At 50.9% G+C, this 14,947-nt stretch overlaps 1 protein-coding gene across 2 annotated transcripts in view; it reads left to right on the top strand.

The window, feature by feature from the left end:
* The window catches only part of RASGRF1 (Ras protein specific guanine nucleotide releasing factor 1), a 104,506-nt gene extending 90,443 nt beyond the window's left edge, over positions 1-14,063 (top strand). For both annotated transcript variants that reach the window (XM_079914530.1, XM_079914529.1), the window contains exons 24-27: positions 2,728-2,807; positions 8,964-9,081; positions 10,952-11,020; positions 13,671-14,063. In XM_079914530.1, the coding sequence (XP_079770656.1) occupies positions 2,728-2,807; positions 8,964-9,081; positions 10,952-11,020; positions 13,671-13,763 (360 nt within the window). In that variant the 3' untranslated portion in view covers positions 13,764-14,063. The remainder of the gene's footprint in view (positions 1-2,727; positions 2,808-8,963; positions 9,082-10,951; positions 11,021-13,670) is intronic.
* The last annotated feature ends 884 nt before the right edge of the window (positions 14,064-14,947 follow it).

The raw sequence follows: 14,947 nt of genomic DNA, 5'->3' as shown, positions 1-14,947 counted from the left end.
ATTTCTTGGCTTCATTCCCCAGCGTCACCCTTGTCATAGAGTTGGCAGGGAACTGCCTTGACCATCCTGAAGTCTTCCATTCTCTGAGGAGAGTACAAATGGAGAGCAGTTAGAGGTCAAGGTGTGTGATCTGTCCTGCCTTCCGGGATGTCATTCAAGACCTAGGGCCAGCCAGCCTGGTCCAAAAATCAAAGATGCCTCTGAAAACACATCTAGGCCTGCACCCTCTATGGCAGACTGGACCACACTGGCTTCCCCCAGCCCTTCAGTTTGCGCTATAGTTGTCCGTGTGCATAGTGCCCGGCTCCAAGAGCTTCTGGATAGCCATGGCCGTGGCCTGGTCAACACCAACCAGGAACAGTTCACTGTCCCTCTGCAGGTATCTCATAGGCCAAGATGGCCACATTTCTGCAGCTAGTTTTTTTTTTATCATTCCCTTCCATGTGCCAGCCCAAAGCAGAAAAGCCTGTGTCCAAGTCCAGTCTAGCCTCGGCAAGAGGCAGAATTAGTTTGGGATGTCCGGTGCCTCCCCTTTCTTCTTCCAACCTCTCTTCCCATCCTCTTTGAAAATAAAAACTTTCCCTCGGGAAAGGATCAGATGATGCATCTCTATAGGATGATGCAGATGACTAATGCAGTTACATGTGCTTCCTCTCCCTGGAATGGTTGGATTTCAGTAGAGACATAAGCCTCTCTTTGACTAACTATACTTTTTGGCTTCTTTGGAAGGAGCAGCCTTGGCCATCCAGAAGTCTTGTTTGGTGAACAGGAAAGGATGGTATTTAAGAGGCCATATATAATCATCTTTCGTCCTGACACTATTTCCAAGGCAGGCTCCTTGCTTGGTCTCTGGTTTCAGAGACGTGTTCCAAGTGCTCCCATATTTCGGCTCCCTGGTGTCCATACTCCAGCAGAGATGCCCAAGGCCCCAGGGGGCCTGCTAGCCCAGTGAGCCTCAAAGGATGGAAGCTCCTGGCATGGCCAGAAGGTGCTTGAGCTGCTTCAAGTCAGAACACACTTTCTAAGCAGCAGCTGGGAAAATCCAGTGGCCTCCCAGGATACACATCTCCTTCCTGGACAGAGAGCAATAACCGGAAGAGGAGCAGACACACACCTCAAGTAAGCACGCAGGTGCGGAAGAAATCAAAGTGTGCCCACCTCAGAGCCACGAATTGGCCCCAAGTGTATGCAAAAACCCCACCCACCAGAATATCCTTTGTACCTTTTCATGGTCTCTAAGCGTGGTGATGCTACGTGGCTGTGTAGCTTTTATGTCACCCACAATTCTGGACTGTCTGAACGAGTATTGCCCTTAAGGAACACCTGGACCTACCCTCCCGTTTTCCAGATACGAAGGTCAAAACCTAGCAAAGTGAGTGGAGCGCTACCTTGCCCACGGGCGTGCTGAGGGTGGGCGACAGAGTCCACTGAGGGCTCTGGACACTCAGACCCCACATCTGGCCTCAAGCTGCAGCATCTCATGTCTCTGCAGGTGGAGGGGAAAGAAGAGGAGGCAAGAGCACAGCTCTGGAAAGAGATTAAGTGCAGGAGGGCCGTTGAGAGCCTGCGGTGGAGGTTGGCCTGGGCGTCTGAGAAGGGTCATCGCAGGTGAAAGCAGAATCACCTGCCCTTGGCTTGGTGGGGCTCGTTCCATCCTGGCCTGTGGCTCTTTCACCAGATCCAGAATAAATGTTTGCTTTGAGCGGGGTCGGTCCAAACCAGGCGGCAAGACTTCGGATTGATAGGAGGGACCGAGCAGATGGGTGTGCTTTGCCATCCTTTCTCCTTGAAGAGTGCACACCAACCTCTTCTTCCATCAGAAGGAAGATTTAGCTTGTCGTCTTCCGCAGGCAGGTTTCTCAGATAAAAATTAGACCCGACGATCAGGGGTGTACTTGGCCTCTGTGGCCAGTGTCCCCTCCAGGCTGACTAGCCCCTCTGGTAATAAGATGCACGGCTGGTCTCCGGCCCGGTTTCTCAACCACATTCTGGATTCTGAGGATTAGAGCTGGAAAGGTGGTCACTAGTCATCTCCCCGTTTTATGAATGAGGGCGCTGAGGACCTCAGAGGTGAAGGGGTTTCCGCAGGTCATGCAGGAGAAGCACAGAGCCAGGCTCCACCCAGGACATGCTCTGTGGCACACAGCTGGTCCCTTAAGACAAACTCCAGCCACCCAAGTTGCTCCGGCCTGACACGTCGGCAGGGCCTGGCAGGTCATTTGGCAGATGGGACCCTTTGCTGCAGGGTTTCCTCTTCTCCATCAAAGTCTTTTCTCCTTTGATGATCAGTTCACCTGCCATCTTTTTTTCTTGCTTCTTAAATCTGGGTGGTGCTCCTGATATAGCAAAGTGAAGGTATGAGAAGATGGTCACATCTTTTGGGTACAGTCATTAGAAAGATCGTGATGATGACGCATCGGCCATGCCCTGTATCGGGTCCAGGTCCCTGGAGTTACCCCCGCCAAGTCCTTCCCAACCACCCAGCTCTCAGGACCCTGACACTGGGACCCTCCTGACCCTACTCCCATGTTTCTGAAAGATGTATGAGCACGGACACGCAAAACAAAGATCCGTGTCTGCCTCCTCAGGAGCCCAGGGTCAAGTCCCCAGACCCAGGAAGTCCCCAGATCCCCGTGCCCTATCTCGAGGAGGCAAAGCGAAGCCCCGGAGTGTGGGCCAGAGTCGCGGGCCTTGCTGTGTGCTGTAAATACTTCTGATTCCTTCTAGACAAAAACTTTGATTGATAAGCTCCAAAAGCTTGTGTCGTCAGAGGGCAGATTTAAGAATCTGAGAGAAGCTCTGAAAAAGTAAGTGTGTGTCATTTTGTCACCGTTATTTTTTAAATTGGAGAACCACACTGCAGAGGCATTCACGTGCCACCCCTGGCTGGAGCAGGAGGTCTGTCTGTCTGTCCATCTGTCTACCCACAAGACCGACCCCTACACATCCCAGACCCCCAGGGCAGGTCAGCTTTGTCCTCCATCTTCTACCAGAGAAATTCCAAGGTGTCAGGGCATTTCCCGGGAGAGGCACAGCAATAGCCTTGAGACGTGCAGTAGCTGTGATGATGATAATAGCGGTGCCGGATTCCTTGATTCCAAAATGCACGTTTTATTTTACATTTTACCATTTCTGACATCAGGATGCATCTCACAGTCAGTGTATTTGTTTCGTATGATTGTGTTTCCTTTTTGTACTGGATAATTAGCCATCAAGACAAGAGTGCATTTTACACACAATGGCATCTTGGAATCGAAGAAATACGGTTTTACCAGTAATTTACACCTTATAGTTTGCAAAGTTTGTGCCCTGCCTGGCCATGGTGTGTGCAGCCCCATTAACGCTGCCTGGGAGGTGGGCCTTCTCAACCTCGGCCTTCTTGTCCTTTAGACCAGGATTTTGTTGTTTTTTTTTTGCCACACCACGCGGAATGTGGGATCTTAGTTCCCCAGCTAGGGTTCAAGCCTGCGCCCGCTGCAGTGGAAGTGCAGAGTCTTAACCACTGGACCACCAGGGAGGTCCCTAGACCAGGACAGTTTTTGTCGTGGGGACTGTCCTGTGCATAGAAAGATGTTTCTCAGCATCCCTGGCCTCTACCCATGAAATGCCAGTGTCCACCCCGCCCCCGCCGTTATGACAACCGAGAAGGTCTCCAGACATGGCCAGCTATCCTCAGGGAGGCAAAATCGCCCCCGTTGAGAACCACTGTTGTGAGACAGATTCTCCCATGATGTTTCTCCAGACAAGGACACAGGAACTAGTGGCTGGCCCAAGGATTTGGGGCCATGGTGACAGAGCCGGGCCTCGGCCCAGGCTGGCCTCCCAGGCCAGTGCTCCATGGTTTGCCCGAGGTTACCTCCCATGAGGGTCCAGGCCAGCTCTCCCAGGGCAGCGGTGACTCGACCCGTTGGTACATGCTGTGGCCACGTACGCACGTGAAATGTGGGTTTGCTCACTCTGGTTAGACACGCACTTGGGGTTTCTCCACTAGTCTCTGCCACTGTGTTCCCCTCGGGCACTTGAACGTGTGCCCCGTTGGGCTGGCCCTCACCCTCTCTCTCCCTGCCTGGCTGGCTACTTGCTGGACTTTGGAGAGACCCTGGGAGACCTCTAGGGTCCCGGCTCCTTATAGAGCCCGGGAATGCCTTTCCTCCCTTCCGCGAGGGATCACGTGCTCACTGCCAGTACAAGGCCACTGAAGTCCGCGACCACCCAGCACGTCCAGCCTCGCCGGTGGCTCTGACACACCACACACCCGCCCTGCCAGCCCCCGTCTGCCTTTCTCGTTTTCTTCCTGCCGTACCTGGTCTGTCCCTTGTGCTGGCTCCGTGTGCCATTGCCTTGACCATCTCCACTTTATTTGTGTCCTCAGACAGATGTTCCACCCATCTGTGCTGTCCGGCCGTCTCTCCTCCGCCTGGGCTCTGCAGAGCCCCCGTGGACTGTGCTTGCGGGGAGCTGCCCCCCCCGTGCATTCACCAACCTGTCCGTCCGCCCGCAGGGTGCTCTGCTCCATCAGCCTCCTTCACATGGCTTCCTCGTCCACCGCCGCCGCTGCCTCCACCGCGTCCGTGGTCCCCCATTCTGTCCGAGTCCCCATGCTGACTGTCTTCCCTCTTTCAGGTTACCCGTGGGCCTATGTAAGTGCCTCTCCCAGACACCTCTGCTCCCTGCCACACGGGGCGGAGGTGGCCTTCGGGCATCTGGGCGCTAAGACCTTTATGCAAACCGGGTTCCTGCCTTATAGAGATATAGGCCAAGCCAGGCAGGGGAAGGACAGATTGGGGCAAACGTGTCTGCGCTCTTTCTTCGGAGGCACTGAGGTTTATACTTAGAGCGGTGTTGTGTCAGGGTCTGGGGGTCGTCTCACCAGGCAGGGGACGGGCCGGAGGGAGTGCAGTGAGGTGGTGGGCACAGCTGGTGACCCCCCCAGACAAGGAGCCCGTGACGGACCCCACCGCGTAAGTCCTCAGACCCATTCTGAGGTCTTGGGCATCCTTTTTCTTCTGTCATTATATCATTCAGCCTTGTGCCAGCAGCCGGGCTAGCACGTGACCTTTTCCCTTTACCGCCAAATCCTGCCTCCCGTCCCCGGCCACTCCCTTAAATATCCCCTGGCCCACCTATGGTGCTTCCGTCCCCTGCCCGGGCGCCCCCAGATGAATGTTATCTACCCTTCTCATTCCCCAAACCACACCCTGGTCCAACCCCTGAGACTGTCCCCTCCTCTCAGCCACCCAGGGACCAGAACCTTCCCACAGCTCCAGCCAACAACATGTGGCTGAGGGCTAACTACGTTCGGCAGTAAAATGCGGTCGCCAGCTCTTTGGGGGCCAGTCCCAGTTTTGCCCGTCCGTCTCTGACGGGCTCATCTGCACTTTTGTCTTTAGCTTGACTAGGATGCCCACGGAAGGAACGCAGGGGCCGGGCTCTCACTGCTAGCTGCTGCCATGAAAGCCCTTCCCGTCTGTTCCCGTCAGTGGAGGGTGGGAACAGCTCTGGAGGGGCGAGTCTGCCAGCGGACCAGCAGGTCACCACGCAGCCACCTCCAAACGGGGGGAGCATCCGTCTATCTACGTGGATATGATGGATCCAGAGTCCTAGAGTTCCAGAGTCTCAGGGGCTCCATCTTTATTTTCTGTCTGTGGCCCCAGAGCAAAGCCCAGTCTCTTGCTAATGAGACAACAGAGCAGGGAGTATCCAGGAGGCAGAAAGCAAGACTGGACCCCGAGTCCCACCCACACTGCCCACACATTGCCAAAAAAAAAAAAGAAAAAAAAATTTTTTTTTTCCATAACCTGAGTACCTGATTTCCCTGCACCCCATGCCAGCACCGAGACCTATAAGAGAGAGCAGCCCATCCCACGGCTGCGACGGGGTGAAGGAGAGGGCTGACCCGTGCCGTCACCGCCCGTTTCCTGGGGTCAGGTGGAGCGCCCCTCGGGCAGCTGCATCTCGCTTTGTCGCCGGTACCAGTTAATTTCTTTCATCCCCCTTGACATCAGCAGGAATTTCTTGGTAGAAACATCAAGTGCGGGGGCCCCAAACAACCACAGACGAGATCCAGCTGTCAGGTGTCACCCCGTCTAGGCCTGCCCGAACGCCAGGAGCAACTTTTAGAATGGGGGACGGGGCACTTTTCTTTCTCTCCCTGAAACGTCAGACACAGGCATGGCGGGGCTCTGCCGAAAGAGGAAGCGCCCCCCCACACACAATTTCAGCCTTGTTGGCCCCGCCCTGATCCAGGGCAAGGCTGGATCCCTCCTGACAGGGGCCAGATGCCCACATGGAAAGTTCAGAGCTAGCCATAGGTTGGGTGTTTTGTCTACACGAAGCCCCTACCGTGCTCCCCTGCTCGCTCAGATGCTCAGCACGGTCTGTCTCCATGCAGTGGGGCCCTTTGGGGGCCCTCCACCAGCCCCGTGTGCCCCACACCTGTCCCCACCACCCCCTACACTGGCCACTCCAGCAGCCCCATATATTTACCTACGTGGCTCTGGATTTGGGTTGGTTGGGTGTGCGTGTGTGTGCGTGTGTGTGTGTACGTGGTTGAATTAAGAGTGGTGTTCCCTGGACCCCTCACCGTGAAGGTAGTAAACAGGAACAGAGTTTGGTGCTGGGGCTGGCAGTGCCACTTGCCGTGACTAAATTGCCCGTCCATCACCTTTCCACTACTGGATCAGAAACCCCAGTAAACACCTCAGGGAGATCCACCTCCCTGGGACACCAGAGGACTCCCAGACTTTTTTCACTGGTCTGGGTGGTCAGAGCCCCTGTGAGGCATTCGGAAACACCCTGCGTTCTTCAGTCATTCACAGGCAGCGAGCAGCACCCAGCCTCCCCTTCTGCCTCTATCTGAGATAAGAGGTCCTTTGAGCTCTGCGGGCTACCTGGTTCCCATTAAGGGCAGGGGGAGTGCGGCGCCCCCCAGAACCTGCCGGTCAGCACAGTGCCTCAGCCGTCCAGCTCCAGAGCGGCTGCTCAGACCTTTGAACTCTTTCTCCATCAGATCCACCAGCCTGTGCTCCAGACTTGGAGTTTGACGGAAAGGAAGTGAAAAGCCAGGCATGTAGAAGTCATGGACTATAATGGCCAGAAGGACCCAGAGAGGTCTGCCAGTGACCAGTATGATTCTTGCTTTTTTTTCTTTTTCACAACTCACAGTAAAAAAAAAAAAAAAAAATTGCATTTGACAGTGTGACCCTATATACAAATGTATATATGCATAACAGCAACAAAAATTTCACAAAGCAGTTTTAGTCCATGCAATGAACCCAGATATCATCTATTCTCTCTTTTTTTAATTTAAAAAAAATCTGGTCAACACTCACCAAATTGGTTTTAACACCCATGAAAGGGTGAAGACCGACAGTTCAAAAAACATTTCTCCTGCTCACTGTTTCCCAAACTCCAAGCATCCACTTCCTTCAAGACTTTGCCGTATCCGTGTGTCAGCTATATTTGCATTTACTTAATGGTCTCCTTTAAATTAACTCACTATTTCCCAGAAATACATTTAAATGAGAAGGAAAACTCTATACAGCAAATGGGAAACCAGCGTATTTGCCATAAATACACAGGTTACCATAAAAAATAAATACAGTGAAATCAAAATAATATTATTAAATTCTGGCCAGATCCTGGTGTTTCCTGAGTGAGACCTGTTACTATTTGTTCAAAAAGAAAAATAGAGGAAAACGGCACGTGTTAGAAAGAGTCAAAGCTATGCTGTCACCAAATGAGCTCTCTCCTTGAGCAGTGGGGCGGGGGGGGGGGGGGGGGGGGTGAAAATCTAATGTTTCTTATCATATGAATCAATTTATTTAAACAGTGTCTGGGCATCACCTAAAATCAACTCTCAAATCACTTAAACTTGTCTTAGCTAACATTAGTTCTCTGGTACGAGGGGAACCTGAGGACCAGAGAGGGAAAGAACTGGCCTAGGGTCACACAGCAAGCAGGCAAGGGACAGAGGCCAGGTTTCTGTTCTTGCTCTACCATCCTCCCTGCCTCCCCTTCCTCTGGAGTGGCAGGACTGTCACAAGGAGACAAAGGTGAGATGGGCTAGAAAGGCGGGTCCCTGTACCTGTGTGCTGAGCTGAGAGAAGGCTCCGGAACACTGTTTGAGGAGTCCCCTGGGTGAACTATCTGGAGCTCTGCCAGAGGAGAGTGACCACTGGACCCATCACAGAGTCACCCCCTTAACCTAGCACCCCACCCAGAGGCACCAGAACAAGTTGTGCAGGAACAGTAACAGGAGCCCCTGCTTCAGAGCCACAGATCAGAGAGGTCCGGCCCATACTGCAGAGTACCATCCCCACGAAAGCCATCCCCCAGGAGCCACCGGTCCTGGGAGCCGTCTCACCCAGCGCCCCCGCCCAGAAGCCGAATCCAGGATGGTGATCTCAGAGGGCAAGGGTTCCCTGAGCTGGCAGCCCAGTGCTTGGGTGGGCAGAGATCCCAGTGGGGAAGAAGTAAAGGGAGAGAAGTCTTGGGGAAAGAAAGAGACAAGGGGCTCGGTGGGGTGGCTGGTGGTGACTGGCAGGAAAGGGCACGGTGCTGTGAAGCCCCCCAGGATGTGATTCTAGGGCGGGATCGGGATGGAGAGTTTCAGGGGAGAGACAGAAAGGAAAGGCGAGCTGGGAGGGGGCTGGCGGCCAAGCCCCAGGGCTCCATCTGGGAGGGAGAGCGGAGAGGTAGAGGAGGGCCTTCTGGCTTGGGGTGGGAGGGGTGATTGATTGAGACGCCCCAGGCCCCAGCAGGCACCATGTCACCCCCACCACCCCGGAGGACTGACCCTCACACCCAGCTGGCAGTCCGAGCCCCAAGAGCTGCTATGACTCTCGGCGAATAGAAATCCCTTTCCCTCCAGCAAAGCGAGAGATGCATGCGGGGTGTTCTGTTCTTGGTAGAGGCTCGAGTTTTTAAGTGAAAAACTTCTGTTAACGCCATTTGCTTCAAAGTTGTGACCCACCCTGTGTCCCTTACCTGGGGATGTACCTCACTGACCTGGCCTTCATCGAAGAGGGGACGCCCAACTACACGGAGGACGGCCTGGTCAACTTCTCCAAGATGAGAATGGTGCGTTCCCCACAGCAGAGCGGGGCAGGGGTGGGGGGAACATCAAAACCCAGACCCAAGCCCCGGGCTCACCGAGCTGTGCCCGACAGTCCTGGCCGACTGGACACGGCACACGCACTGGGGAGCCTGAACCCGGCTTCTCCAGTAAGAACAGTCACTTCCTCAAACGAGCAGCTAGCATCTGGCGGGTCCGGAGCCAGCTCTACCTGCATCTCCTCCTTTAATGCCCACAGTCTGAGGGGTGGGTGCTCTTATTATTCTCCACCTTACAGGTGAGCAGGCTGAGGCTTGGAGTCATCAATGACCAGCCCAAGGTCACCCCTAAGGAAAAGGCAGAGCCGGGTCTGGGGCCCAAGCCTGTCAGACTCCAAAGCCTGCCCCTTTATTCGCACCCCATCCATTACTGTTCAGATAAGCACTTGCGTTATGTGGCCGCAGCAAAGTCATTTCTGCAGCACCTCCTAAGCAAGTAGGTTTCCAGTTTCCCCAGAGGAGTCTAGACCCTGAGAGGGGAAATGAGGATCCTTCCAGCAGGGAGCCTGCTTTCCAGCCAACCTTCTCGTCTTCTCACTCCAACTAGAGAGCCTCTATTTGTATCGGTTCTGTGTCATGGGGTTCCTCCCGAGATTTTGTTCAATAGGTAAGGTTTCTCTGTCAAAGGCAAGTTGGCAGCACTGACCTGGGAACAGGATGGGGGAGCCCCTTGGTGTGGTCTTGCACGTGGTGGGCACGTAGAAAGTGGCAGAGGCCTTTAGCTGTTGCTGGAATTGAGGGGGGCTGTTTTAGGATGTTGGATAAGCCAGCACCACTGATCAAATGATATGTTTTTCTCTTAATCACATAGTATAATTAACCTATAGATTCTTTTTTTTTTCAGCAACAAAAATCACTCATTTATTTTCATTACTCAGAGAAAATGATTGGTAATTTTCTTTTACTGTATTATCTCTGAGTCTTTAAAACAATTCTTTCTTCATCATCTATCATGTGACCCTACTAAATACACTTTTTACCTTTCAGAATATGCATCTTTTTTATTGAAGTATAGTTCATTTACAATATTGTGATAGTTTCAGGTATATGACATAGTAATGCAGTATTTTTATAGATTATGTGACTGGATAAAGAAGATGTGGTGTATACACACACACACACACACACACACACACACACACACACACACACACACACACGGAGAAAGAGGAATGTTATTCAGCCATAAAAAAGAAGGAAATTCTAAGAGGTACAAACTATTGCTTTGGCCAAAAAGTTCGTTCGGTTACTGAATACGTTGTTCAGTAAAGTTCTTGGTAAAAATGAAAAATGTGTCTTTACTTGAAACCTAACGAACTTTTTCGCCAACCCAATATTATGTATAAAATAAGCTACAAGGTTATGTTGTACAACACGGGGCATATAGCCAATATTTTATAACAGCTATAAGTGGAGTATAACCTTCAAAAATTGTGAATCACTATATTGTGCACCTGGTAACATATAATATTGTACATCAACTATAGTTCAATAAATAAATCAATTGCATGAAATTCTGCCATTTGCAACAATGTGGATGGACCTAGAGGGTATTATACTTAGTGAAATAAGTCAGAGAAGGACAAATACTCTATGTCATAACTTATAACCTGTAGACGTATAGATTCTTACCAAGTGTCAGCCTTTGAGGCAGGTGGCTGGTTTAAAGAAACTCTCGCTGCCTCAGTGGGGTCTCCCAGGAGGTGAATTAAGAGGCTGACTGCAGACATGTCTGTGGATGTCCCTTCTGTTGTGTGGCATGGGTTGGGGGGAGGGGGTTTGGGGGAGGGGGTACTAAGAGAAAACTGTCTTCCAAACCGCTCCTTCCTTCCCGCAGATATCCCATATCATCCGAGAGATTCGCCAGTTTCAACAAACTGCGTACAAGATAGAGCACCAGGCAAAGGTAAGCCGGCAGCTTTTTCGGTCACTTCCGCTTTTTCACAAGGGCTCTGGCTGCACTGCCTTCCTCCCTGCCTTTTCCGCTCCACACCCAACCACTTTCTGCCCCGGAGTTCCCTGGGCCCTCTCTTTTCGGAAACCCTTCTTGTCCCCTGTCCCCTGACCCGCCCTGAGTTCCCCCGCCTTTGGACTGCGCTTGTGCTAATCTTTCAGCTCCTGTCTGATTTTTACCTGCCATGGGATGGTTTATAATCATGTCTGACCCCCCCTGAGGCAGGAGAGGCAGTGTTTATCATATCTTTTCGAACTGCTCACCAGTTTCAAAACTCACAGCTAGAAAGGGCACACAGCAAAAAGTCCCCCAGCCTCCAAGTTCCCCTCCCAAAGCCAACCGTATCATCCATTTTTTGTGTGTGTATGCAAACACACCCCAACTTTTTTTTTACTATAATGTCTACTGTAGCACACTATACATTGCTCCAGCATCATTCCTTCTTCCCTTAATAACATATCTTGGAGATATTTCCCGTTGAGGCAGAGGCATTCTCCTTCTTCCTTACGGCTGCAGAGAAATTCAGGTATTTATTCGATCCTCTATCCTGATGGACATTTAGGTTGTTTCAGTCTTTTGCTGCTATAGGCAAGGTGGGGGAGAAAACACCTTGTACATTCGGGAATCAGAGGGTGCTGTGAGAGTGTGAATCCAGGGGCCTGTACTGGGGTTGGGGGACAGGGCCCATCTGAGAAGCACAGAGACCGCAGACGGCAGCTATGAGTAGCCTCAGACAAGCCTGAACCAGGTGGGACTGTGGGCTTCTAGAAGGATCTGGAGCCGTGTCCTAAGGAAGCCCTTAAAGGAGCTTACAGGACTGGATTAATACGCATTTTTTAAAAGGTGGTGGGGCTGTATGGAGAGAGGTTGGCATGTTAGTCTCATTTCACTACTCAAACCCTGTGCTGTTAGCCCCGTTTTACAGTTAAAATAACTGGGACTTGCTAATCCAGACTCTGGCTCCGAATCCTATGACTTTTTTACGCTGCCCAGAGATGTACTTGCTTTCCATCCAGCTTCTTAACCTCCTAGTTTGAAGTTCACAAAAGATATCCAGCTCCAGACACACTCCTGAACATACCAGAAAATCAAGCTCTTAGTATTTTTCCCTTCTACCTTCCTTTGTGATAGACTTGCCCTGTTTCCTGCCATGTTCCGTGAACTCACTATCTGTCTTATAGCTGACAGCCACAAAGAGAAGAAAAATCAGTGGGTGAACCAATTGTGCCACTTTTTCCTTGTTCGCTCATTCGCTCAAGTATTTACTGAGCATGTACTGTGTGCCAGGCACTGTATTAGGCCTTGGCCCCTTCTTAAACTAGCCCTCGAGCTCCAGAGGCAATACAAATACATGTTGCTGCCCTTTAGACTCTTTTCCTTAACAGCTTTGCAGTGGTGGTGTTTGCTGCCAGTCTCCTGCTAAAGCAAAATTTTTAGGGAAACAAATGCTCATGACGGAGGAAACTAACTAACCAGTCTGCTGATTCCCAGAGTGTTTGGGAGGGTTGAGATTTTGTGCTCTAGAAAGGACTGTTCACAGGAAGCTGCTAGCTATTTATAAAAGTCTGGTCTATTTCACATGGCTATAAAATCACCACATCTTTATCAGGGGCTATGAGTTAATCTAGACCGTGGTAGCTGAGATTGTCTTCCTCGAGGTGCTGGGTGAGAGCCACTCATCAGACACAATAATCATTTCATCTGTGACTGGTGATCAGCGTCGCAGGAAGCCGGTTCCGTCCCTCACAGTAGCAGAGGGTCCATTAGCAAAGACGCTCGCAACAAAGACTTGATTTTTCTCAAGCAGCTCAGATGATTCCCAATTACGTGCTAAGAAATATAATGTGTTTTCTTCTTTCTGCTCTGAGTTTCTGTGGAAAAACATGAACCTCCGGCTCCAAACAACTGACAAGTCAATGAGCCTGGGAAGATGCTTTTCGAAGGGCGGGTGGGGTTTGCCTGTGAGATCTGGGCTCTGATCTCTCATCGTACACTGAACACACAGGAATCCAGCAAAACACTTGAGAGCAGTGTGACGTGGGGAGGGAGGAGGAAGGAGAGTGATTGAGTCCACGAGGTGACTCTTCCTGATTTTCCACTCTGAGATTTTGCCCTGGAGTGAGCCCCATGAGACGAAAGCCTCCTTAGACGGCCTCAGTTTCCACTGTCTTCTCTTGGGTGAATCTCTCTCGGTGTCACAAAACCTGGTGTTTAACTACGTTTTTCCAACATACAGAAACATTGAAAGAATTGTGAACACCCGTACATCCACTACCTAGATGCTACAATTAACGTTTTAGATATGTAGATAGAGATGTTTTTTTAATATGAGCCCCAAATATTTCACCTAATGTTCAACCAAAGAAACGGTGGTCAAGAGTAATTTTGACTATATGTGATTTTATATTACTGTGAAGACAAAAAAGGCAAAAAATAATACTAAGAAACAGCACTGCTTAATGCACCTTTGCCTCATGTGCAAGCCTGGCACCCCTCCCCGCCTCCACCCTAGTGCCTGATTCCCGGGAGACACCCGACGTCCACGTAGTATTATGGAGGTCCCATCGCCCTGCCATTCCTTTTTCTCTTTTCCTTTTCTCAGGTAACCCAATATTTACTGGACCAATCTTTTGTAATGGACGAAGAAAGTCTCTACAAGTGTTCTCTCCGAATAGAACCAAAACTCCCCACCTGAAGCTGTACCCAGCCCACCGCCATGGACACATGCTATATGATATTGTACATAGTCGTTTGGTTTCTCTGGGTTTTCTTCTTTAGTATGTGCTTCTCCAAGAATACAAATCCGTTCTTGTTCTTAGATTCCTGTAGAACCAAAATATGAATCTCTGCACCGGTTAGGACTTGGTCCACGCACCCCATCCCTCGTTTCCTGCAGTGCCTGTTTCTCTGAAACAATTGTACTCTTAGTCTGTTCTTCCCAGCCCCTCACTCTCCCCCAAAGGGAAAACAGAATCCGTGCATACACGAATCTTTGGCACCAGTCCTGCTTCTGTCCGTCCCCAGCCCAGGCCCCTGGGTTGAGCTGGCCACACAGCATCCTCTGGCATGTTCCATGTAGCTGTTATAACAGGGTGGGGGGTAGGGGGGAGGCGGGAGGGGGAACCGTACCCTGAAGTCCAGTCATCGACGAATCTTCCCGCTGACGGTGATGCCAATTTCCAAAGCAGCTTTTTCAGCCAAAATCGCAGGTCTCAAAACTCCGTGTCTCCCAGTGACCTGGAGGGAAAGGAGTCCTGTCCGCTGAGAACCACACCCTGCGACACTGAGGCCACCACCTCGTTCAGGCACTACGTCGCTCCTGGCTCTGAGAATAAACCCAGGTAGCGTGACTAGCAGTCTCGATAACCCTGGACAAGGCCCTGGAACTTCCTGAGGAAAACAGAATCACAACACAAAGTCATGTCGACTTCTGCCGACGGCTGCCCAGCATTCACTGCGAGTCGGGAACACACAAGAATGTCACTTTTCCTCTATGAGCTGCCTAACGGTCACTACAAGCTTACGTTGAGTTGCTCCAAGTCTGTATGCCTTGTGAAAAAAATAGTACCACACTGTAGAATTAGGAAATCAATAACCAAGTGTTTTTATTGCATATACTGTAGTCCTGTCTAAATGCCTTCTAGCAGGAATATAGTACCGTAGTGCTTATTCTGTGAATATTACCATCTATTTTTTACATTGTACAGTATAGAAAACACAGGTTAACTCTGAAGTGGCAGGCATGCTCCACTCTGACAAACAGACAACTTTTGCTGTAAGCAATACCTAGTGGTATGAGAATTCTCTTTCAAGTCCTACAATATTTCAACTTACAGCTTGTTTGGAAAAAAAAAGAAATTTCCATTTTTGTAAAAATAT

This window comes from Stenella coeruleoalba (assembly GCF_951394435.1).
Source record: "Stenella coeruleoalba genome assembly, chromosome: 2".
NCBI classification, from domain to species: Eukaryota; Metazoa; Chordata; class Mammalia; order Artiodactyla; family Delphinidae; genus Stenella; species Stenella coeruleoalba.
The sequence above is the reverse complement of the archived record's forward strand: the minus strand, read 5'-3'. Positions and strand labels throughout refer to the sequence as shown.